Raw genomic sequence first — 24,735 nt, 5'->3', positions numbered from 1 at the left:
GAGTCAGGCCAGAGTGCTTCAGCTCTGCTCTGCACCACGGGCATCCAGCCCTCCTGCTTTTCCCCGCTCTGTATCAGGTTGCTCCTTGACCCACTCCTGGAACTCTGCAAATGATCTCATGTGTTCCTACAAGTTTAAAACACTTTAGATCTCGGAGGCAAGGTGAAAGCAAGACGCTGGTTGAACTCCATGTGATCCTGTGAGCTTGTAAACAAAACTGGCCCAGCGGCAGTTCAGAAAATCAGAATGCTGCACGGCCATGGCTTAGACACGGCTGACTCAGTGCTGCTGCATGCAGAGCTCTGCTGTTCCTAATACGAGCCCTTTCAGCCCACAATGAAACGCATGGATTAGCTCGTAACACCAGTCAAGTCTGGTTTTATGGCTGGCTCAAAAACAACAGTGCAAAGCCCCATAACAGTCCATCACAGCTTTTTTTTTCTTTTTTTTTTTTTAACTTAAATGACTGTAAATGCCCTTATGAATGTGAAAGAAGCAGCAGCTGCTGTTTAGCTGTGGACCAGTTGTCCTGGAGACAATAGGAACATTATACCATTAAAACACGGTTCCTGTGTGCCCTACAGTATAATTTTGTGATCTCTTGCCCTGATGTATGGGCTACATCAGATGCAGCTAAACTTTGGAATGATTTACTCACTTAGGGTGCACGTTCTCAGGCCTGGGACAGTTTTACTGGTTGGTGATGGGAGCTGGCTTGCAGATAAGCTGGCCTGGTATCAGCAGCTTTGCTCCACAAGCTGTGCTGGGACAACTTCAACTAGTGGGGGAGTTTGCAGAGTCACAGCTCTGGGGTGATGCAGCAGCACAAGACCTACCAGCTGCAGCCGGCCTTGGCTCTTACTTCCAGTCCTGCTTTATTCCCTCAGATTCTTGCTCATATCCACTAAATGAGATAAAACAAAAACAGAGATAAAGGAGCAGTGCTTGCCATATATGCAGCATTTATGACCTGCCTTCTGGAACTGCCTTGCCAATGCTGTCGTAAGCCCATTTTTTGAGGCAGCTGGAGCACTTGGAGCATTCTGGTCCTGGACAGGTGACTGGATGGACAGAGGAGGGCCAAGCTCTGCACCTTCCCAGTCCCTCTGGACATCAAAATTGCCTTGACGACCATCTTCTTGCTGAACCACTTCTCTGCGACAGGATCTGAAATCCTGCTTTTCTTGCCTGACACGCTGGAATCCAACCCCAGCCCCTGAATGCTGTGAGGATGCTTCAGAATCCTGTGTAGGCTCTTCATTGCACTTGGCAGTCTCCTGATTTGCCCCAGTCTGCGGGGTCTGGCTGGAATGGAGTGAATTTTCTTCATAGCAGCCTGTATGGTGCTGTGTTTTGGATTTATCACTTAAACAGCATTGATAACGCACCAATGTTTTGGCTATTGGTGAGCTGTGCTTGTGCAGTGTTGAGGTTTTCTTTTTCCATCCATGCCCGCTACCCTGTCCACTGAGTAGGCTGGGAGCTGGAGAGAAACTGAGGCGGTTGGTCCATCCCAGCTCAGAAGGATCCTGGGGGCTGTAAGTCACTTTGGTGTTTGAGAGCTGATGCTGATGTGACAAGTTCACTCCTTCAGAGCTCACCCAAGCACACATTGTCCAGATTTCATAAAACCCAAGGAGCAAATCCTATGCTGCCTGGGAGCCAGAGGGAACCGAAGCCCGTAGAATGAGCAGGCAATTGCTTAGAGAACCTCATCCTTCTCTGTGCATTAGACATCTGACATGCTTGTGTCTACCTGTGTGTTATTTCCATCAATTCCTTCATTTTGAAGTAGGCTGCTGAAAATATATACGAGAGAGAAAAGTAGGTTGCTGTGTCCTGGCATGACATCATGCCGGAGGGGAAATAGCAAGTGTCCACCCATGGCACTGTTTCTGAAGAAGTATTTTTTTATTGCTGGATGTTACCAGGCTACTTTTAAGAGGGCCCTGATACCTCTGCAGCCAGTTCTTCACTATTAGGATGGGAAGTAGCCTTTCTCAGTATACTTCCATACTCTAATTTGGGTGGTTGCATTCTTCCAGAGTAGCTCTGTCCTGCAAACTTTCTCACGTATCCTAAGCTTTAGTGTAATCCTGCTGCAAGCAGGTGAAAAACTACTACACTTCACCCCAGAAGTGGCTGTATTTTTGTGCTGGGTGACTTTTTAGGATGCTTTGGGATGAAAGAGATCATCTATAAGCTAGACCTGACCTCACTGTGGAGTCATTCCTAGTCACTGGGCAGCTTCTGAGAAAAGCAAAACTGGTGAATGCAGGGAGTAAACATGTCTATTTTTGTAGTTTGTCTTCCAAGTCAAACAAAAATAAGAGCTGACTTGAGGCTGGAGACTGCATGACACACTGGTAACTGAGAACTGGCAACGCAGGGCCTGATCTTCTCTGCTGTAAGTCAGAAGGGCATTTCTGGAGTCAGTGGAGTTCAAGTTCACGCCCTCCAGCCAGGCAGCCTGTAGCTGTTTAAAAGTTGTGTGACAAAGCGGGGCAGTCAGGTGGGCCACGCGTGGTCAGCGTTTGGAGGAAAACCTGGAGCTGGCTGTGAACGTTGTCAGTGATTCGGTTGCCATCTGCATGGTCTGCGTCAGAACCGAGCTGATGCCTCAGCGTGAGCTGGCAGAGGTTTTGTCGTCCAGCCCCAGACTCTGGCACATGCTGGCTGGATTACGGGCACTGGGTAACTGCCCACCTGTGCTGGGCTGCACAACCTTCCCTGCACTTCAAGGGAGAGGTTTTCACCCGCATCGTTCTTCCAGTGCTGCAGAGCCGCTTTGCTTCCTTTCCAAATGGGGAATTTCCAAATTGCCATATATAGATAACCCCTCCAAACAAAAACTTTTATGTAGAGCTGAAAAAAGGCTGTGTTCCCAAAAGCCTGTTTGTTCCAGCTGTGGTAATTTGTCACAGAGAGGATATTGCATCTTCTTCAGAAATTGCTTATTGTTTACATCCCCAGAATGTCACAGCAGCTGCAGCACGCCACCCAAGCCTCCCATGCGCACAACACTGAAGGGCAGTGCGGAGGGTTTGCGCTGTACGATATCATGTGTACACGTCTGGGCCCCATGTTGAGGAATCACCTCCTGAAATGCCAAGGCGCGGACGTTCCTGGCAGCTACATGCTAGCATTCATTAATATCTCAATCAAAGTATGCGTGATTGGTTGGTGGTGGATTTTGTGTGGGATTTTCTTGTTTGTTTTAATTTTTACAATTGTTAATTGTTCCTGAGCTGTTCTGTAAGTTGGCATGGTAAGAAGATGGTCATCCTGAGTGGATTTCAGTCAATGACAGGTGAGGGACATGAGCTTCGCATTGATGGGGAGCGGAGCCTAAGCTGAGATCTGCAGCCAGATTCCGATCACATTTAAACAGGAGCAAACCTGGAATGACACTGCTGGCTTCAGAGTGCAGGATGCAACTGAAAGAATCAGCATGCGCGTGCACCACTCTTACTGGAAACAGGATCTGTCAATTACAGTAAAGTTTAAAAATAAAACAAAATCGTGTAAGATCTAATGATTTTCCAGGCTGTTTTTTCCTGCATCCACCTATCCCAGCAGGAGCTGCAGGGAGACAAAGGCTGAAATCTCTCCAGGCTGCAGGGTGTGAGACTGAGTGGCATTTACATTGATAAACTGACAAAAAAGGGAATTATTCTAAGATGAGCAACACTTCCGTGGGAAGACTTCCTTGGGAAGTGAGTAATGGAAGGAAACAATCTCCATAGACCCACCAGCCCTAGTCGAGGGGCTCTGAACACGAGCCAGACCCATAGTATTTCTAGCCCTCTGTCCTTGCAGTCATTTTCTCTGAACAGGTCACTGGGCAATGGGGCAGAAGGATGGTGAGGATGGATGTCTAGGTTAGTTGATGATAACCAGATGGCTTGCAATGGGACAACGCTTGCTTCCTCCAGCCCTTCCTTTCTACCTCCCAGGTCCAGAATACAACTGGTGTGAGATGAGCAAGTAGGAGAGATTCACCAGCAGAGAACACGGATGTGACTGAACAAGTACAGTGCTCAACAGCGGTTTGGAAAGCCTTCTTGGCTGCCATCATGGTCAATATATCAGCGATGAACTGAGTATAAATCTGTGCAATGAGAATCGATGAATTTGCTCAGACTGATGAATTAGACCACGGTGTGATTTACTTTGCTGTGTAATTTTTTTTTCCCTGGAAGCGTGCTTGCCAAACGAGATTAGACTGACAGCTTCACTGCTGGAGTACCTGCATGACCTGCTGACTGTGCCATGAGGGCTGTTAAATAAGCACTGGGCTGACAGCAGCAGGGCCAAACCACACTGAGTCAGGGGAAAAAGTCTGCTCTTGCTTTCAAGAGGCACTGATCAAGCCCATGGTGTGTATGGTCAGATATAACTTGCTCTCTATGTCAGGGAAATGGAAAAAAACAACAGTATTTGGTCATCATCGCTATTGCACCAGGATCCAGATGCCATCTTTGAGGGGATCTCACAAGTTACATGCTCATCATGTGACAGAAGGGGTGTCTGATTTTCTTGAGTAGCTGGGATGGTGCTTATTCCAGCCTGCACGGATCAGTGGGTGAGGCGGTCACTCACGCATGGTTATGCTACGTGGGACTGAGGTATCGTACAACCTGATATCGCAAAGCTCCCTCGTGACGCAGCTGGGTACCAAACTGGGAGGGGAAACACAAACAAGTGCCCAGGAAGTTTAACTAGCTGACTGAATCCATGCTTTCTCAGCTGGATCCGATTTTGTGGGTCTGTTCTGACTTTCCATTTGGTGAATGAGTTGGGATACAACTTTTTTTCCGCCCTGCACAGCTCCTTGGCTCCTAACTCCTGTTCAGTTTTTCACAGTTCCCAGGGGAGAGAAAATCAAACTGAGGAAATATTGCTCATCAGTTCCAGAAATCCCACAAGCTTCTAAATATTCCTCCTTTGCTACTTTTTAGCCTGCCTTGTTGGTCACTCCCTATGGTAAAGGAGATGACGATCGATGTCTCTTTGTAATTAGGTGTAACTTTCCAGCTTTACTAGTAACGTCTTGGATCTGTCCAGAAGTGGTACATGTTAAAACCTAAACCGAAAAAAGGGAAAGGGACTATTGTCACCTCCACCTGGTAAGTAGGAGCCAAAAGCAGACACATGGACAGCAGGACAGCCATGAGAAGGGAAACTAGATTGGCTCAGTGTTTTGCTCTGGCAAAATTCTCCTGCATACAGGGAAACAGAGGCTGCATGACCATGAAGGTCTTCGGTATGTGCTCTCTGCCAAACTCTTCTGCCCCTCCATCCCGTAAGAGATTTGTCACAGGTCTATCTTCAGCCATGTGAGTCCCCTTTGACTCAGAAGTCGCAGACCCGAGGACGTATTTAACGCCACGCTGAAGGGAGATAATCCGTGGGCACGTAGCAGGCTGTTGTATGTATTAGGGAATATTGCTTCGCGCCTGTTCCTACACAGCGGGTGCTCCCCACCTCGGCAGTGGTCGCTTCCCGCAGGCTCTGCACTTCGTGGTGACCTCTGCACCAGCTCCTCTCCAGGGTAAAGCAGCGGGGCCCAGCCTTTGTTTGAACCTCCCGTGTTTGGCCCCGGCCGTGGGGCAGCACAGGGGCAGGGACACATGTTGGGTAGCGCTAGGACCTGGAGGAATGCTCAGCCTGCCTCCTCCCAGCAGATTAGCCAATATTCCCAGGGCAGGGCAGCTCCCCAGCCTTTCTCCTTTTTCTTTCCTCTATATACGTGTTTTTCCCTTTTCTAGTTCATTCCAGAGCAGCACAGCTTTGGATTTCTCTGAGCTTTCTTTTTTTTTCTTTTCCCCAGTAGTTGGACTGCTGCCAGTGTCTTGCAGGGCCAAAGTTTTTTATCTATAAGGATATATTTTATTTTTCTTTATTTTTTTTTCAAACCAGCCCAGCTGCACGCCGACTGCCTGCAATTGAATCCGGGCTCCTGGGGCAAGTTTAACTCGGGAGAGGAACAGCAGCAGGGGTGCTGTTTCTGCCTCTCCTCCAGCTATTCCTGTCAAGATGGATTTATGACTCTAAAAGGAGGGGGGGGAGGCGGGAAGGAAAGTTGCCTACAGGAGCCAGAGCTTCCACCACAGCCCGGCAAAACACACATAACGCAGTCGGATCTCGAGGCATGAGGAGCGTAAAAGTGGCACCCTGGGATCTGGTGGATCCTTGCACGTAATATGACTGATCTTAAGCCTTTCATCTGCCTTCACAGAGCCGAGCTTTTGGATTTAAGGTAGTTTGCCCAGGACCAGACTTTGCTATGTTGGCCAAGGCAGTGCTTTCTCTTGGTCTGTGGCTGCGCTTTGCTGCGGGACAGAACGCACCTGAGAGAGGTGAGTGCCTGAAAAGGCATGGCATTCCCTTACTGCTTTCCCCCACTTCATTCCTCCCAGTCCTTTGAGCTTCTCATAACATCTTTTCAGAAGAAAAGCTGAAGTTATATTGCTGCTTTAGGTATAGAGTTATACTTGTATGTTACTTTCCTGGCATAAGGACAAAACAAACAAACAAAAAACCTTTCTAAAATTGCCATATTAGAAAGAAATGTCATCTTGCTTGTTTCCAGTAGTGGAAAGGAAAATGTTTCAGAAACTTGCAGAGTTCAGTGCAATTATACAGAAAAAGTCCTGACTCCTCACTGTTACCTACGTACTGAGGTGCATCGATTAAGAGAAGTAAAAATAGTGATTGATGCTATACCTGTCCTGCTGCTCTCTTGCTAATCTCTGTAATTCAATCATGATATTTCCTTTTTAAGATGCTTTCTCTTGGATGCCGTTCAGGGAAAATGATAGCGTCAGTCCCGCAAAACTGACAGCAGGGAAAGGGATGCGGAGGAGACGAATATCTCATTTCTGGTTTCTGTGCTGTGGTGCTGGGCAGAAGACGTAGCCCACATCGAGATGGCTAAGCTGATAAAATTACTTTTGTCCTGCCTCGCGTTCCCAAGTAGAAAAAGACTCTGTTCTTTATCTGCTACTGCTGGCTGCCTCTGGTTCCCACCGCACCTGGGAAACGTAATCCACTGGGAAAGGAGAAGTGAACCTCTCGTCTCTCTGGACGGGAGGTCCTGAGGCTCAGGGAGCAGCCCAGGCTGCTGGGGTCAGATTCTGCTCCTGGTACGCAGAGCAGACTGTGTCTATAGCCCAGATCCCCTTACAGGGCACTGGATTCTGTCCCGCAGTGACACAGGAATGGTGCTGCGGCCTCTGGAATTGCCACAATGCTCCACGTCCACACAGGCAGCAGTTATTGCTATTGTCATGCATTTCTGCTGCCGTGGGAGTGCATGTGGCAGGTCTCCAGCCCAGGCTCAAAACAATGCTCAGACTTCAGAGTATGTGAAAAAGCAAGCCGTGGCTTTCCAGAAGGATTTTGCCTTGCTCCAGAGGCGAAGGTGTGTGTGGTGCGGTACTGACCTGTGGACTTTCATTTGGACGGTGCCAAGCACCCTTAGAGGAAATGAACCAGCCGGCAAGGTGCCCGCTCTGCAGCAGCTTTGATGTGGGGACATCCTAGCTCCTCCCAGGTGCTCCCTAAAGCAGCCTCGTGCAAACAGCCGGTCTGGCAGGGCTCGTGGGCACGGCAGGCTCTGGTCTGGAGGTGCTGGGGTGGTGTGCCATGACCACACAATGAGAGGAACTGCTTGAGAGGTAGGGATGCAGGTTCATAACTCAGTTTCCTAGGGACTTGACTGAACGTGAATGATCGTGGCTTTATTCTCAGCTTCAGCGGACAAAGTGAGGAAGCTACCGGGTGGCCAGTGGTGCTTCTACACGCTCAGGAACGATTACTTGTCGGGGCAATGGCCATTGATGTAGTGCACCAAGGCGCAAAGAGAAGGCAGGGCATCGCATGACCAGTTCCAACACTTCCCTCTTTGGGTCCAAATTCAGATCTCTGCATCAGTGTAAAGTACAGCACTTGATAGTTTGGGCTTTGATAAATGAAGCGTAGATTGTCGTTACCTGGTTGCTCTGGACTAGCACCAGCAGAAAGTGATGAGGATGCTGCTGTCCCTGTGGGTGCAGCAAGTGAGAAATGAAGACATGGCCCATCCATAGGTGCTTTGTAGAGGGCTCTGCGCTTACTGATCTCTGAAACACACCTCAGTACCTGGCATAATTCCATGATTTCAGGACTCCTGAGGCTCCAGGTAAAACAGCAGAGATAGCGAAACTCCTGACAAGATCATAAGAGATGGCAGCCCAGCTTCCTTCCTGCCAGAGGAATTTCTCTGAAGGGCCATTTCTCAACCTACAGCCTATAATCTGTGGCATGGACGAGCTGGAACCTGCACAGGCAGTTTGTGCTTTTAGTCACACAAGTATATTTTGCTTGGTGGGGCTCAGCTCCTTAAATAGGCTGTGATCTAGTCACCTCCCATGGCACAGGCCCCGCTTGGTGGGATACCTCTCTTTCTGGGAGAGGTGTTTCTTTCTCCTCCTGCCTCTCACTGTGATCCCCAGGGGCCACAGGGAAGCACAGACTGCATTCTTCAGCCTCCAAACCTGGCTCCACTCATAGGAGAACATTTTTCCTTGCATGGTTGAACAGGGAGAAGGGGAGAAAAACATGGAATTTAAAACTTATTTAACCAAGATAGGACATGATCTTTTTTTGGCTGTTACATCCTTAACGCTCTACAAGTTCCAAGTCTCTTGTAAATGAGCCATGGAGCATGTGTTCAGGTCCCAGCTGAGAGCACAGGGAGCTCTTGAAGCGGATGTCTCCTGTCAGCATCTTGCTGTCAGACAGAGAAGCCTGACTGGCTGTTTTTCTTCTGGAAAAACCAAGCCTCTCAACAGGCAGCACTGCGACTCCACGGTGACATTTTGCTCCCATACTGATCCCTTCAAAACACTTATTTGCATGAGTGATCTGTGTCTGCTGACCACGTATCAGCTAGAGGGTGACACCAGGATGCTGCCATGCGTTCTCTGGTGTTCCCTAGACTTAAGTAGAGCACAGAACAGCAATGAGATGAGGTCTCCAGAGTTATTCCTCAGCTCCTGACAGTTCAGGAGGCAGGGAGGTGCTAATGGATGCCCCTTCTCTCACAATCCCATTGAAAGTGAAGGATCTTCACTTGGCATCTTGCCCAACAGCCGATCTTTTTTTGCTATAAAGCAAGGAAATTGCTTGAAAACAGCAGCTGCTTGCGTAATGCACGGATTTACTGGTAAGGAATCTCCACAGCCCCACCTCTGGCACGGATGGCATGTTTATATTGGATGAAGGACAAAGAACAGGAAGAAAGATGAGGGAATTGAGAATCTAAACCTGAACGGAAGCACGATGCAGTGTCCAGTTGCTTTATAAGAGTTGCCACACTCCTGACGTAGTGAGACCTTTTGTCTAGACTTTTTTTTATGGACCCTTTCTGCTGACAAAATCTAAATGGGAGGAATTTGTTTCTGTCTTCTGCAGAGCTGAGTGTCAAGTAGAGGTAACTGTGATGGTATTTGCCTGTATGAACGATTAGCCTCCTGCTCCACCCACAGACAATCCAAAGCGTATACCTGCCTACCAGTGTAACTCTTGCTTTTGTTAACTGATTGTTAACCAATACTTGTGTTAATCAATGCTTTCTGCCCTCCAGGCAGAACACTGTGGTGTCCAGCTGCGGCTCTTCCTGCAGAGCCTCCTTATTAACACAGCCATTTCCAGTAACGTAGGATGGGTCAAACCAGTGTTTAAAGGATATTAACGTTATGCCCTGCTCTCCTGGTGCCGCAGAGCTGCAGGGTACAGTCAAGAGAGTCATTTGACAGGGCCTTGACCCTCCGTTGACGTTCTTCTCTTTTGAGCAGGGGCTCTATGCTGGTTTTCACCCATGTGTTCCCCCACGCAGGCAGTTCTGGCGGCAGTGGGATTTTGCTCGCATCTGCTCCCTCGTGGTGCATGCAGAATTCCCCTTACAGAGCGCTAGCGCATGTGACTTTGTTTACCACTTACGAGGAATGTCCTTTGGCCACTGATCCCTGCCCTGCCAGGGTCAGAAACTTTCACAGCTGTTTGTTGCGACATTCAGGAAACGAGTGACACTCCTCAAACTGATGAGGAGCAGAGAGGAGAAGGAGAACATCATTGTTTCTCTTGGGAGGAGGTGATCCAGTTGCCAAGATCTCTCTTGCCAGCCAAGTAAGTGGCTTGTACTTCTTCCAGTGGAGGGGAAAGCAGAGCGCTGTGGCTACATGTTTGACTTGCTTCATGCAGCTAGGAACTCTAAACAAAGCCCTTGCTGCTCTGCCGTGCTGGAATTAGGAGGTGGGGAGCTCAGTGGCAGGGACCTGTCGGTCACAGGCTCAGCTCTACTGTGTGATGTGGTGATGAAATCGCAAGTTCTTGTAGGCATGCAGGAAAGCTTGCTGGACTTTGCTTTTATTTTCTGCTCAGCTCTGAATGTCAGGTTGCTAGGTGTGCGTGTCTGCAACACAGGGCTGAGTTGTGCTGGGCCACGCAGAATTAGCTGTAACCCATGTAGATCGCAGGTCCCGCTCCTGCCTCATCCTAGCATCTCTTGCTTAGTCACCTCCAAGTAATTCTGATGTTCTCCACTTCTGAAGACTCCATCTGATTTCTCCTGTTGTGTCGTCATGGATCTGGTATGCCTCTGCCCTCTCAGCCAGCACCTGCCACCGGAGAGTGCTTCCTGTGCTGCCTCGGTCTCTGTAGCAGCACAGTGACTTGTGGGCAACACGTTCATTTGCATGTTTGCAGATCATGTGTGCAAATGCTCTGGCTTTCTTCCCATGCACGCTTATACTGTAACACGTGCAATAAGCGTGGTCCTGACTCACACAGGTCACTTCTGTCCCCCATCCTGCAGGCGTTCCCAGCACGCCCAGCCCTTTCTCGAGCGTACCTCCTCCTGGCACTCCCGAGCACGTGGATACGAACACTCCTGCCATGGGACAGACCCAGGCGCTCACGCCCTAGCTGAACAGGCAGACATCTGAAATAAATAGCAGGGTAAAGACTGTCCCAAAGAAGACTGGGCGAAGAGGATCGAGTCTCCTGCGGCTCTGAACCACTTACGCACCTTCTGCTTTCCCCCTTGAGCCCCTTGCGTTGTACCCTGAATGGCTGTGCTCTCGCTGGTTTGTGATCTTTTCTGTGCTCGGGTCGTTAGATTCTGCGGTCAGGACGTGTAATAGACCCCTTATACCCACTCATCGTTCTTCTGCCCTGGTCCGTTCCCTCCTCTTGCTTTTGCCATCTCCTATGTGCCAGTGCTGGCGTGGCAACCCCCTGCTCATCTCTGCCAGGCCCGTTGCTGTCTCTGGGCCTGCCTTGACATGGCTTTCTGCAGGGGGAGAACTGTTTGCATGAGCTGTCTCCTTGGAGCAATTAATTTTACAGGAGCCTTTCCATTTTGGCTGTCTACTGCCTTGTGGTTTTGGCTCCCACGCACGACTCCAGCACTCAAGCGCTGTGTGCTGCACCAAGTCCATCCAGAGCCCACGGTGCTTGGCCACCCCGCGTTCCTGATCTCTTCACTGATAAAGGGGCCCAAATGGGCAGGCAGGAATCTCTGGTCCAAGGCTTTTTCTCCCTTCTTGCACCTCAAAAGCTGTCAGAAAGCAGGGTGGTGGTTAAAAGAGTTCCAAATTCATTATTGATACTCCAGCTGTTGTAAATTTCGCAAGCTTTACCAGCGGTAGAAGGAGTCATCCCCTTAACTGAAATTGTAAGAAAATGGGTCAAATGAGCGGGACTCCAGGCCACACCCTCAGAAGCACATTCTTCCTGACATGGCATTCTTCTGCAGCCCCTTCCCAGACATCTTGTCCCAGAGCCCCTTTGAGGTGCTGCTCCTCAGACTATCTGGGAAAGGAGGTCAATATGTATTCAGAAAAGCAAGAAAACCTCAAATTGGCCTAGCTTTTAAAAAGCGATCTAGGGAGGAGTCCCTCCACTCCAGGCTTTCCTGCCTGCAGCGGTATAAATCAGGGAGCTTTCTGCCAGTCCTGCGTGGACTGTAGCCTTTGAACTAAGAGGCTGCCAGTTCTGCAAATCAGCCACCTCTCCCGGGAGAGGAGAGCCAGCAGGTTTTTTCATCAGGTTTCTTTATCATTTCTTTCTTTTCCAAATACAACTCATTTTCCTTCCAGGCACTGCCATTGTTGTAAAATGGGATAAACCTATAAGCTGTCCTAGGGCCCAGAGTCGCTCCTGACCTTGGCAATTGCTCTCTGTCTTGTGACCAGCAGTTTGCCTCTTCCTGTGGGACTGCTGCGCGTTAGCCCAGAGCAGCAGCTCTGGATGGCAGAGGCTGCTCCCTGGCACGGGGCACGACTGACCTGCTGGCTCGGACTGGTGAGGAATGTTCCCAGCTCCTGGAACACGTCCACCTCAGCTTGGAGCAGAAAGTACTCAGGATGTTGTGTAACACAAGAGGTGTCAGTGCAAGCTGACATAGCTCGGAGGCGTGGGGTTTTTTTCTGCGGCAGCGGGAGTGGGATGCAGGACTTGCAGGTAGTATTTTGTCTCTATTCCTGTGCTTCATCTCCTGCCTCTATCCACTGCCCTGGCCTTTCAGTTTATCTGCAACGGGTTAATAACCGGTGCCTGGAAAGACTGTCCTGAGGCTTTGTAGGTCTGTGCAGCGCTTGCAGGTCCTGCGTGAGTGCAGTGTGGAAGTGCCAGGTGTGCTCGGGAGCCAGAGCTCCCATTGCTCCTGCAGTGTCAGGTCCAGGGCATCTCTTCCACCCTGCCTGTGTTGTCTCCCTGTCCTGTTCCAGCTCCCTGTCCCTGTGCAGGACCCAAGAATGAGGAGGTGAGATTAATGTCCTGGGAAATCACTTCCCTTCACTGCTGCAATGGCATTTTCTACTCCCACTTGTTGTGCATCTTGACTGAATTTGGACCAGATAAATATCAGGCATTCATCCTGCCCTCATTCCACGAGAAGCTGTGTTTTCTCAGGAGTTAGGCATTAGGCTGAATTCAAGCATATTTCATCCCAGTTTTTCAGTCTTTTGGCCTGCCTCTCCTCTCCCATGACTGGCCTTTTTCCTCTGAGAGACATGAGGTCTGTTCTGGTCATCCAAGCAGCTCCTTGAACAGTAGGGATCATGCATGTAAATGGAAAAGAGGGAAAAATGCAACTATTGTTCCTCCTCACTGTCTCTTTTTATCTTTGTAAATGTGTAAAACATGACTTTAAAACAAATCTGGCAACAAAGCCTGGAGAGCAGGGAGCCAATGCAGGCAGGGGTAGCTCCTCTGCCAGCTCCTGCAGAGCTCACTACAGCAGCTGGAGAGATGCATCTTCAGCCTTACCTCTGTGGAATGAAGACTGATCTGGGTGAGGTGCAGAACACGTGAGAGGAGCGAGCTCCAAAACATCAAACTTGTATGCAGCACTGGCCACTGCCAAAAGCCAGCGGGTGAACCGCACACAGCAGGGCCAAGATGTGCTGTTTACTGTGAGTCTCTGTTTGTCTCAACTGACCGAAGCACGTGGAGCACGGCAGCTGTGACACTTGGGTGCTTTGATATTGTGCCATTGTTCACAGCGATGGCCCAAGCACGGCACCAGTGCTCAGGGCTGCTGCTGCTGTATCAGAGATGCTCCAACTGTTCCTCTGTGTGTCTCTTACTCTCCTGGACAATGTGAAACCCTGTGGGCTAAGTGGTCTGTTTGAAGTGTGCTGCTGAGAGAGTCCAGCACCAAGCTGTTGTCCTGCAGTGCCTCCCAGAGCTCCTTCCCGTGCTTTGGCCTCTCTCCGTACAGTAACCCACTGAGGCTGAGCAGCTGTGACATCCCAAAGTGAGACGGAACCCAAAGAAAGCAGTGGGGAGACAAATAGTCCAACACAGGTCACAACCATGCTGTTCAGCTGGGTCTCTACCCGGCAAAATTCTCACTGAAGTCTGAGATTTGGCCCAAGATAACCAAGCTTTCCTAGCAGATGCGTGTGCAGGGATGGCTTCACAGTATTTCTCTAACACTTCCCTCTCTCTCCTCCTGCTAGGTCCCCAGCCGCCTATTTCCAATTCAGAGGGAGACCTCCTCTTCTTGCTGGACAGCTCTGGCAGCGTCTCCTACTATGAGTTTTCCAGGGTCAAGGAATTTATGTGGGACCTTGTGCAACCTTTCACCTTTGGCCCCAAAGATGTTCAGACCAGCATCATCCACATCAGCACTACGCCCACCATGGAGTTCCCTTTTGACCGGTACCTGTCCAGTGGGACTTTGCAGCAAGCCATCCGGGACACTCGACAGCTCATGGGCGACACGAACACAGGCAAAGCACTCTCCTATGCCAAGGAGAAGCTCTTCAGTGATGAAGCTGGTGCCCGGCCAGATGTGCCCAAGGTACTGGTTTGGGTGACAGATGGTTTCTCCACTGATGACATCTCTGAACCCATGCAGCTCCTGAAGGACATGGGAGTAACAGTCTTCATCGTCAGCACTGGGCGGGGGAATTACCTGGAACTCTCTGCTGCTGCCAGCCAGCCTCCTGAGAAGCACCTGCACTTTGTGGATGTTGATGACCTACCCATCATCACAGAGGAGCTTCGAGATGCTATCCTAGGTACAGTGGGGCTGGGTTGTGGTCACTAGGAGTTTGCAGCAGGGCTGGATGTGAGTCAGTGCCTGGCTCTGCAGGGCAGGCAGTGTGAGAATCTCCTACAACCAACGGTCCTCCTGACCCACAGCTGCTGCCCTACCAAACCGAGGTGCTTTGTGCCCAATGCTATAGGTCTAAGTACAAACCAAGGCTTTTAGGAGGTCTGGAAGAAATATTTCTATTCCCCTTGGAAGGTCCCATGACTGACTGGGACAAATTCCCTTAAACCTGTTAGTGAGCTGAACTTGTGTTTGTAAGGAGTTGTTCAATTGTTAATGGAGGAAGGAGGCTCAGGTACCATTTTATCTGGATTCCTTAAAAACTCACAAGACTTTGAAATTAATCATGCAAGTTACAGGCAACTGCACAGTTGAAGCGTGGCATGAAAATGCTCCCACCTGCACAGGTTAATTGTTAACCAAACAAACACTGCCTGTTCCCAAACAGGCAGTGATTTAACTACAGCAAGAGGCTGCTGACTGCGGGAGCAAGGTGCCTCAGCCCCTGGAATTTGATTTTCACATTCAAGGTGAATATTTTTCTCTAAAATTCTGGCTGGCTATATGCCATCTGATGGAGGCAGAGGACATAAATGTGTTGAACACAATGAATAAACGAAAAGGGATGTGTATGCCTGGGAAGGGTTTGGTCCTGTCAGCTCCCTCAAACTCTTCCAGATCTGACTTCCTAGATATATCAGCGAGAGCAGGCACAGTGGCTGGCACACACTGAGGTATCCAACTCCTGCCTACAAGTGGCTGCCAGCTCTTGTTCTCTTACAAAGAGCAATTAAGGATGTTGGTTGCTATCATTATTAAGACTGTAGAAGAATGTTTTTGTTCCATAAATCCCCTGTTGTAACGTGTTCTACATCCGCCAGATCTATAGCCTGACTTGGCTAGCACAGCCCTTGGAAGACAATCCCAGCCCTAACTTGTTAGGCTCAGCAGGCCAACCGCTGCCTCTCTGTTGCTAGCACGGTTGTGGCGGTTGCTGCGCAGAGAGCAGGAACAGCCAGCAGTTCTGATTTTTCAGCAGTCCTGTTTCTCAAAGCATCCAGGAAAGGGGCTGAGGAGACGCAAAGCTATAATCTGGGGCAGGAGACAGGCATTTGGAAGCCAAGAGGAATGTCTCATGCTAATCCGCATGCTGCACTGCACAATGCATGTCCTTTTTGCAGCTCCTGAATGCCGTCACGGTGGGAGTGCCTGTGATTGCAAAGCAGGGGTTTTGCCTCAGCCTCCCAGATGCCCCTGGATTTGTTTGGAAAGCTGAGTGAGTTACTATGACTTTGCAAACTTTCCACTCATTTTCTGGAGGTTCTCTCTCCATTGGAAATCCTGTTTTAATTCTCCATTTGGCTTCTGCTACGTTCGTTGGTTAGAGCAGCCTCTGGAGTGTCCAAGTAACCCTTCCCACAGAACCCTCTGCATGTAGCAATTTCTTCCTGTTTCCAACCATGACCATTGAACAAATCACACCCAGGGACTACGTTCTCCTCCAGTCAACCATCTCTCTCCTGTATGAGTGTGGAGCCGTACCAGCAGTCCTTCTACTGTACCAGATGCCACACAGACCCCTAGATATTTCATTTCAAGTGGGTGTTTCAGCTGCTAGAGCATCCTGAATCCAGATGGTATAAAATAGCATCCCAAAATGAGGAATCACCTGCATATCCTTGCAGCACAAGATTGTCTTGAAGATCATAAGATCTGCAAAGGTAATAAATACTCTGCCATGCCTGAGGGCAGTATTCTGTGCATCCACCAGGTCTAAAATTTATTACTCTGGGGTTTTAATGGAAGGTGAGAGTCCCACATGAATCCAGGTGCTTTAAGCAAAATACCAGACATTGGTAACATCACCTGAGTTAGCCTTAATAAAGCCACGTACGTCTACTCTTCCCTGCCTGGAGGAGGCAGCCCTCGTCACCACCGTTCCTGCTTCTGGCCCCTGGGACAGCAGGGAGATCCTTGGCAGGCAGAAATTAGGCCTTTCCAACTCTGTTTTTGTTATCGTTGCTATCTCATCTTCATCTCTTGCTACTGGTTTTAAAAAGCCTTTTGTGGGTGCACAAACAAGCTTTGTCAAGAGTTGCTCACCTCCCTCCACCTCCTATCCAGGAACGGGGCGTTTCATGCCTGCTCCATAGCTACTCCAGCACAATGGTCCCTGGCCACCAAGTTGCTATTGCCTCAGGTGGAAAAGTTCAGTCTCTGCAGCTGTACCTCACTATACAAAGACAGATGCCTTTATGTAGGGGTTGCTCAGTTAAGAAGCATTTTTTTTTTTCCTTCAGAAATTTGATCACAGATGTGAGTAGAAAAATAACATAACAAACTGTTATGGCTGAGTCTGGAGTTCACAACAAGGGTTTTCAGTTCAAGACAGCCCCTACTTGTATAGGGAGGCAAAAGGAAGGTGCCTCACCCTTCTGAACTATATTTCTGTCCTGCTACAGGCTCTGCTGAGGCTGAGGGACATGATATCTGTGCCCCGGTTCCCTTTTTTAAAAACATGGCTGTGTCACAGAGCAGAGAAGGTCTGGGCTGCTGCTTAGACGTGGCAGACTTGAAATGGTTCCAGTAACGCTACTGCGCAGAAAGGTGCAAGACAGGGACTGTGGATGCCTACATGTGTTCGCTCCCTCTCTTTATCCTTGGCACGTTGTCCTGACAAAATGAGTCTGCGGAATGCAGCAGGCTAGAGTTTCTAGCCAACCTTGCTATGGCCACAGCCACAGCTGGCTCCTGAACCTCTGCCTTTCCTACTGTGAAGGAACGAGGACTCTAGCTCAGGCTTCTTCCCTTGCATCTTGTATTTTATGTACCCAATATATGGCATTTGGTGCTCTCCTTCTGGGAAGGACCTTCAAATACTGTGAAACCAAGGCATTCCTTTGAGATGACATCAGGTTCTGTGCTAGCATCCACTTGCTCTTCACTCACTCAGTTGAACTGACAATGGCTGACTTGTTTCATCCTTTGGCACCATCTTCTGAGCCAAGTTCTGCAGGAGCCCACCTGCCCAGCAGCCACAAAACCTCAGCCACTTCTGCTTATTGAGGGTAACGCATTTTTGACCTGAAACAAGGTCCTGGCTGACTTCTGCTGCAGTGAAGGCTTTGAGCCTAGAGTCCTCTGACATTTTCATTTAGCACTGAATGTAAGCAAGTGACCAGAGGGAGCAATTTCAGACCCTCAGTGTCCCCCCTGATAATTGTGAAGTGTGTTGCCCCCTCCTAGAATCGGAACCCTCCTGCCATCCACATCAAAGTAGGGAAATAGAGCCACAAAGCAGAAGTGATTTGTCCCAGGTCCTACCTGAAGCTTCCACAGAGAGGGGACCATGTACACAGGGCGAGAACAGGCCCATCTGCTGCCTGACTGTGTTTCTTACATGCATCATGAGAGTAGCAGCATTCCTGCAAGTCTAATCTCAACCTCGCCGGCGTTCACGAGATGCCAGCAAGCTTGTGACTGTGAAGCGGTGTTTCAAGTCAGCAGGAGGCAGGAGGTGGAAGGCAAGCATATCACAAGCAACAAGGGACAGAGCCATTTGCTGTGGGCTTCCTGCAGCATGTCCCTCAGGTGTTGCACCCTGTCACTTTAATCTGCCCCATTTGTTCACTGGGTCCCAGGGCCCTGCCTCCAAGCTCACTTACTTCCATTCCCCAAGCTTTTGGCAGGGCTTTAGGCGCTGAAGCCTGTCCTCTGTTCCCTGTTCCTTTGTGGCTTGGCCACTGGTAGTGGCGGGGCTCACAGAAGGGTGCAGTCGCTGCCTCCCACCCTCTACCTCCTCCAAGCTCCAGCTGGGTGGAGAGCTGCTGGCTGGCAGCGTGTGGACGGGAGCGGGCAGGGCACGAGGAAGGGAAATGTTCCTGCCTGCCTGGGAGAGCCAAGGAACAGCTCAGAGGGAAAAACTGAGGCTGCTTTACTTGGTACAGAGAAGTTGGCAGGGACTCGGAGCAGCTCAGAGGAGGAGAGCTGATCTTCTCCCAGTTAAAGGACAGGCCTGAGAGTGCAAGGCTACTCCCTAGTCTCCTGCAGATCTGGGCAGACTTTCGTGTCTCCCTTTACCTCTGTGTGATGGGCAGCCAGCGAGAGCTGTTTACGGTACTCTGAAGTATTTAAGCTTGAGATGGTATGTCTTCATACGCCACTTCCCTGGAGCTAGAAACAAAGTCCTGTGTGTTTCCACCCCTCTGGAAAACCAGAGAACAGTGGAATTCTGCCCAAGATGGGCTGAGGAGACCATGCATGTAGGAAGGGTCAAGTAGCAGAGGAAGCTGAGGGAACCGCAGAGCGTCAGAAGAGGTATTAGTGTCTGGCATTTAGGGTCTAGAACTCAAAGGTAGCATAAGCCTTGAGGAGAAGCCTCTGTGCAGGGGGAGAAACAGGCAGGATAGCACTAGAGTGGCGCTGAATGTTGAATGTCACAAAACAAAGGAGCTCTGTGAAACACTGCAGGGAGTGACTTCAGCTGGGATGAATGCAGCCGGCTCAGCACACGCTGGACGCTGCCCAGCTGCTGCCCGTTCTTCCTGGCCACTGGGTACAGGCAGAGAGCAGGGAGAAATGTATTTCTTCAGACTCTGGGCTGCTTCACATGCAGGACAAAATTTAGTGGTTTGGTTTCACTAGTAGGTGATTTCCACAGGGAGGTTGGGATGAGCTGACCACAGGAGTTTGGAACTTTGATGCCTTTGATGCCCAAATTCTGTCTCCAGCCTTGTCACAGGCAGTGCCAGTGTTGCTTGCCCTGTTGAGTATGTGGCAATGTCTTGCTGAGCGTGGGAAGCTGCCGGTTTGGCCAGGTCAGTGACTCCCACACATCTGTTGGGCAGTAGCGGCTGCTACAGATTAATTCTTGGTGGCACAAGGCAGGCTTGGGCAGGCAGGGGCATGGTTCCTGCTGTGCCACACCTCTCTGTCACAGCAGATCACCAGCATCGTTTGGCCTTAGCACAGAGGAAAAGGCAGAGAGAACAGAGGGGGACAGCTGGGGCTTTGCAGAGCAACCTGGAGGCTTGTGGTAAACTGGTTTGAGGCTGGACATATCTAGGAGGCAGGGTGCAGTAGTATTCTTGAGCTGAAGCCTGCTGTGCACAGACACACCTCAGCAATTGCTGTAGCCAAAATGCCACCTCATGGCAGCTGGAGACACATGTGTTCCCTCTGCAAGCTCTGTTTAGTGAAAGCGTCTTGTCCAAGAGGTAGGAGTGATGTAAAGACCCAAACGTTGCTGCTTCAGTTGAAATGTGGTTCACATTTTTTCGGCTTTGTTTGGCTTCAAGGATTTTGTTTTGTGCTCCTGAACCTTTCAGAGAGAGTCTGGTTCACTGAATTGCTGTGAAGGGGCTTGGCTGCACCTTCAGCTGCCATCCAGTGTTGCTGCAGGCTACATCTCCCATCCAGAAGGGCCTGTGTTTCAGATGTGCCATGTTCTGCGCATGTAGTAGTGGCTTCTTGCTACTGTTTCTCTTCCAGATGTTATCCAAGCAAATCGGCTCCATGCAGTGGACATCACTTCAAGCAGCTTCCGCCTGATATGGCCCAAACTCCTCTCTGAAGAAACTAGTTACTACACCTTGGAGTATGCCCCAACAGATGATCTAGCAAGGAAGAGGACAAAGCAAGTGTCTGGGGCTCACACTAGCCTCGTGCTAAGCAACCTTGCACCGGAAACTACTTACGAGGTGGCGCTCATTCCTGAATCCAACGTCCACTACTTTCCTCCCCAGACAACAAGAGTTACGACACTGGCAGGTAAAATACGCACAATCGTGACCAAGGGGGAATTCTCCGCTACGCTGAGCCTCACGTATATAAAGCAACTAGGACAGCCCTTGGTCTGCATCCCACAGCCTCATGGTCTGATTGGAGAACGGTTGTGGTCAGCACAGAACATAATAAGGAGATAGATGCTTTATGCTGGCACTCAGCTGGCAGCTCTCTCCTTACAGAGATGTTCTGGACTGCCTGGAACAGGAGATAAGGTCTGATGGTCGTAGGATGCCCTTCCAACATTAAAAATGCATGAGTCTGGAGAAAAGCTGAGCCGCTGCCGTGGGAGAAGGCAGCAGGAGCTGCAGATTGCAAGTATTTAACAGGGCCGAGGTGTAGAGCCCACTGGGGATAAAGCACAGGTTGTTGCACATAGTTCCTCACTATCCCAGTACGATGGTGAGGCAGAAGCAGTGCTGCCTTGTGTGGGTTACTGCCAAAGGGGAATTTTGACCTTCACAGCTTGAGCAGCTGCTATGGGAACAAGGAGAACCTTGTCTCCTACATGACGCTGCAGGTGCCACTACAGGAGAGTAGTGCTCTTGAGGCAGGTGCATGCCCCTCCTCCAGGCAGGCACATCCAGTGCTGGGGAATCCCTGTGTAAGAGGGAAGGAGAGGGGGAAGCCAGCCCCTTTGTGCAGACTAGTCCTTTGGGCCAGAAAAACAACTCAGATTTACGTCGGATGAGCAATGTGCAAAAAAGTGGTACACTGAAAATCTGAGCTGGGGTGACAAAGTCAAGACGAACTTGGCTGAGTAGTTTTGCTCCCTCCGTGCTGCACAGCTAGAGAAACCATTTTCTTAGAGCTCTGCTGGGTTGTGCTGACTTGGATGACTATCAACATCCACTTGCTGGATGGATTTTCTTCCACCTCCTGGAAGCCAAATAGGGCGCAGGTCAATGATGCTCCTCTGACAGCATTCTTATGCCTTGAATTACACACTGATTCACATCTTTTTACATTTCTTTCAGAGGAAATAAGCCCAGTTCAGGTTCTCATCTCGGAGTCTGGGCCACACAGCTTCCATGTTAGTTGGGCTCCTACACTGGACAGCGTGATCGGCTATCAGATCCTGTACGGACCGCTCCCCGGGAACTCAGTGAAGCTGCTGGAGGTGGATGGCAAGCATAACAGCACTGTGGTGGAGAATCTGGCACCTAACACAACCTATCTAGTGACAGTGACTGCAATCTACAAATCGGGACAGGAGAAATCCCTGTCAGCTAAAGCGTGCACCCAGGAAGGTGAGTGAGCAGCACTGTATGGGGACAAGGAGTCTCTGAAGTGTGCCTGTTTCTCTGCGCGGATCATCTGCCCTAAGGTGAAGCCGGAGAACTCGGTCGGCCCAGTTACTGGGGAAGGGGAAAGCTGCAGCTTCTGATGAACAGCACCTGATATGTAGCAGATATTTAAGGCATAGGACTGAAAGAAAATCAGACACACTGCTGACTATGACTGCTATTACTGCCAACTGCTAGTTCAAACACAAGCAGAATGGGCTTTAGATCCCCAAATCTCCCTAAAGAGGAAAGAAAACTGCGTTTCCATCTTATCTCCTCAGTGTCTGTGGTGTGATGTAGCACCAGGGAGGTGGAAATTTCATCAGCAACAGCTTGCGCTTTGAAGACCCCGCAGGAAGCAAAATCTACCTTTTATTTGGACTCAGGAGTTGGGAGCTCAGAGAATGACAGCTGAGGGTGTGGGAGGTGGCCAGCCAGTGCCTAACAGCGCTAACAAAAGTTTTTTGTGCTAGTATCAGGACAAAGTTAAGGACTAATTATGCCCCACAGTAACATGAATCTTCTTTCTCTAGAGGGCTCCAAAGTGAGGCACCTTCGCTTTGAAGACATGGGCTCCAACACCCTGAAAGCCTCCTGGGACGCTGCAGACGGGAAAGTCCTTGGTTACAGAGTCAGATGCCGGCGGCAAACTGGCCCTTCATCTGTCATCAGTGTTTCGCCACAGGTCCACAGCGTGCTCCTCACAGACCTGGCTGCAGGCACCACTAACAAAGTGTGTGTGAAACCCGTGTACAAGAACCAGCCAGGCAAAAGGCTATGCCGCATGGCGCGCGTGCAGCCAGGTGAGCTGGGGAGCAAGGCAGAATCCTGGGGCACTGTAGCCAAGGGAAAGTGTCCTGAAGGGCACTGAGGTGCTGGAGATCCAACACAGAGGAGCTGAAATATTCTGTGTTCATCAATTAGCTTGCCAATAAGGCTTCATAACAGCTACCAGCCCAAAAGGTACTGTCCAAAAATGGGCTCTTTTCCCCATTTTTAATAACGGTACTCCTCCTAGTGGCGTTATGTTTGCAGGCAGGAGGAAAAGCGTACAGCGGAGACAGTCCTACAACTATTTCGGGATAAGGGCGGGAAGACTGCTAAAAACTGGCATGGGCATTGGAAGCACTATTTAAAAGTCATTTGAACTCTTGGCTACCCTTCACTTTCCAACGTGGCAGGGACAAACTATTAAATACGGCTACTAAGACACAACACATCTGCTTTCCTCCTTCCACTACCCTGAAGCCACTTACTCTCATGAAACACAGAGGGATTCTTGATAGGCTGAAGTGAAGTAAGAGCTAAAAAGAAGCTGTGTGACAGTGCAGAAGCACAGCCTTTTTCCCAGCAAGAGGCCAGAGTGAAGATGACCACAGGGATGAGATCTCTGACTCAGTCTGATTTGGAGAACGGGTGAATAAAGTTAACATTATATTTTTTGTGTTTTTCCCAGCTACAGAGGCCCAAGGATATAAGCACAGACAGAGAGCATGACAGACTCTGGAGTGAACTGATTCCCTGCAGAGCAAGGAATCTTGCTTGGACAAAGACTTGGACTAAAAGGAGGGGTCAGGGGAGGAAACCGGAAAGCTCACAGATCATCTCCCAGCCTGCACTGTCTGTTGAGGTGTCCTGCTTGTCAAGCCTAAAGGCTATGCTCAGCCAAGTTCTCCCAAAGCTTAAAGGTTTGGCTTGGCTGGATGGAACAACCAGTCTGACTAATAGATCCCAAATCTGTACCCTCTTTTATACGAACACGCCTGACAAATAACAAACAGAAGGCAAAGTGATGAATCCTCACTACTGCTTGCTTACTGCCTGTTCTCTATTTATTAAATGTTTATATGGTTTTATTTTTGCAGCTTATGAGCATGTTCAGGACTCAGCTGTTTACTGCACTGGCCTTTTATTCTGGGCACCTGCACTCAGAGAAAGATTACATGCCGCCAAATTCATTTTTGCTGTCAACAGCCATTGAAGCTCACACACTTGACAAAGAGCAGCTTTCCTCCAGCTCATCCAGTGTACGCAAACAGGTAGCTCAAATTAGGCAGCCCAAAAGTAAATCTGATTCATTCCCTTTGGCCCCAGCCTTGAATTTGCTGTCACCAAGATACTCTTTGGAAAGGGGAGCTGAAGACAAAAAAAAACAACCAAGACACATTTAATATCTAGTGACAAAGCCATTGGAGCAGCCTGGTTCCAAAATTCAGGGCTTAGGGCTGTAAAGAAATGTATATACTTCTCTGGTAACAAAAATCGGCATCAGTGGGAACACCTTCCCTCAGTAACACTTGCTGTACTTTAAATTTACTGCTTGTTTGTCCTACCTGTGGAACTTTTGTTTTTTTAAAGCTGTTCTATATGTTGGAGAGCCCCCACGCAGGGTCACTCCATCCCGCAAACTCTCCGTTAGCTCTGCTTATGGACCTCTTAAAACAGCTCCCTTCAGAGCTGAGAGGAACTTTGTCACTGACCTTGTCTCCTGAGCGCTGAATTCATCACGCCTAGGTTTACGGAGCGTTTGCCTTGGGCTGTTTTCCTGTACAGGAGGAAGGGACGAGAGAGGCGAGTCATTCATTAACTCGATAAGAAGATTTCATCTGATTTGTGTTCTCCTTTGGAATGCGCATTTGTGACTGATTAATCTTAATGGAGACTCTGTGCTGAGGGGAAGATAAAGCCTCTGGAATCTCTCATGCAATAAGATAATCTTGTTCATTCTTGCTGTAGGACAGAAATTAATTTTGCACAACTCCCTGCATAGTTTACTAATACATTAAAGTGTCAACCCCCCAAATTGTAATGCATCCTTTTGAAAACAATTAAATATACAATACAAGAGCTATCGAATGATTATTTTATTCTTTATGGCATTACGGGCAAATCTGTTAAGTGCAGCTTTTGTTCCAATGAGAGGTATGGGTTAAAAGCTGGTATTTGTCTCAGCTTTAAATGACTGAAAAGTAAGCATTCCACCATGACTTCATCATCTGGTTTACGTGGAACTTTACCCATATGCCACTCCCAAAATGTGACAGAAATATTTAA

At 49.3% G+C, this 24,735-nt stretch overlaps 1 protein-coding gene across 1 annotated transcript; it reads left to right on the top strand.

Annotated features, from left to right (window-relative positions):
• The first annotated feature begins 5,711 nt into the window (after nt 1–5,711).
• On the top strand, nt 5,712–24,528 carry VWA1 (von Willebrand factor A domain containing 1). The gene is made up of 6 exons (XM_010122374.2): nt 5,712–6,362; nt 14,013–14,576; nt 20,102–20,380; nt 21,373–21,645; nt 22,215–22,484; nt 23,138–24,528. Exons 1-6 carry the CDS (start codon nt 6,290–6,292, stop codon nt 23,176–23,178), a joined length of 1,500 nt encoding a protein of 499 aa, XP_010120676.1. The 5' UTR covers nt 5,712–6,289; the 3' UTR covers nt 23,179–24,528.
• The last annotated feature ends 207 nt before the right edge of the window (nt 24,529–24,735 follow it).

This window comes from Chlamydotis macqueenii, chromosome 21 (genome assembly GCF_036417535.1).
Source record: "Chlamydotis macqueenii isolate bChlMac1 chromosome 21, bChlMac1.mat, whole genome shotgun sequence".
In the NCBI taxonomy this organism is placed as follows: Eukaryota; Metazoa; Chordata; class Aves; order Otidiformes; family Otididae; genus Chlamydotis; species Chlamydotis macqueenii.
The sequence above is the reverse complement of the archived record's forward strand: the minus strand, read 5'-3'. Positions and strand labels throughout refer to the sequence as shown.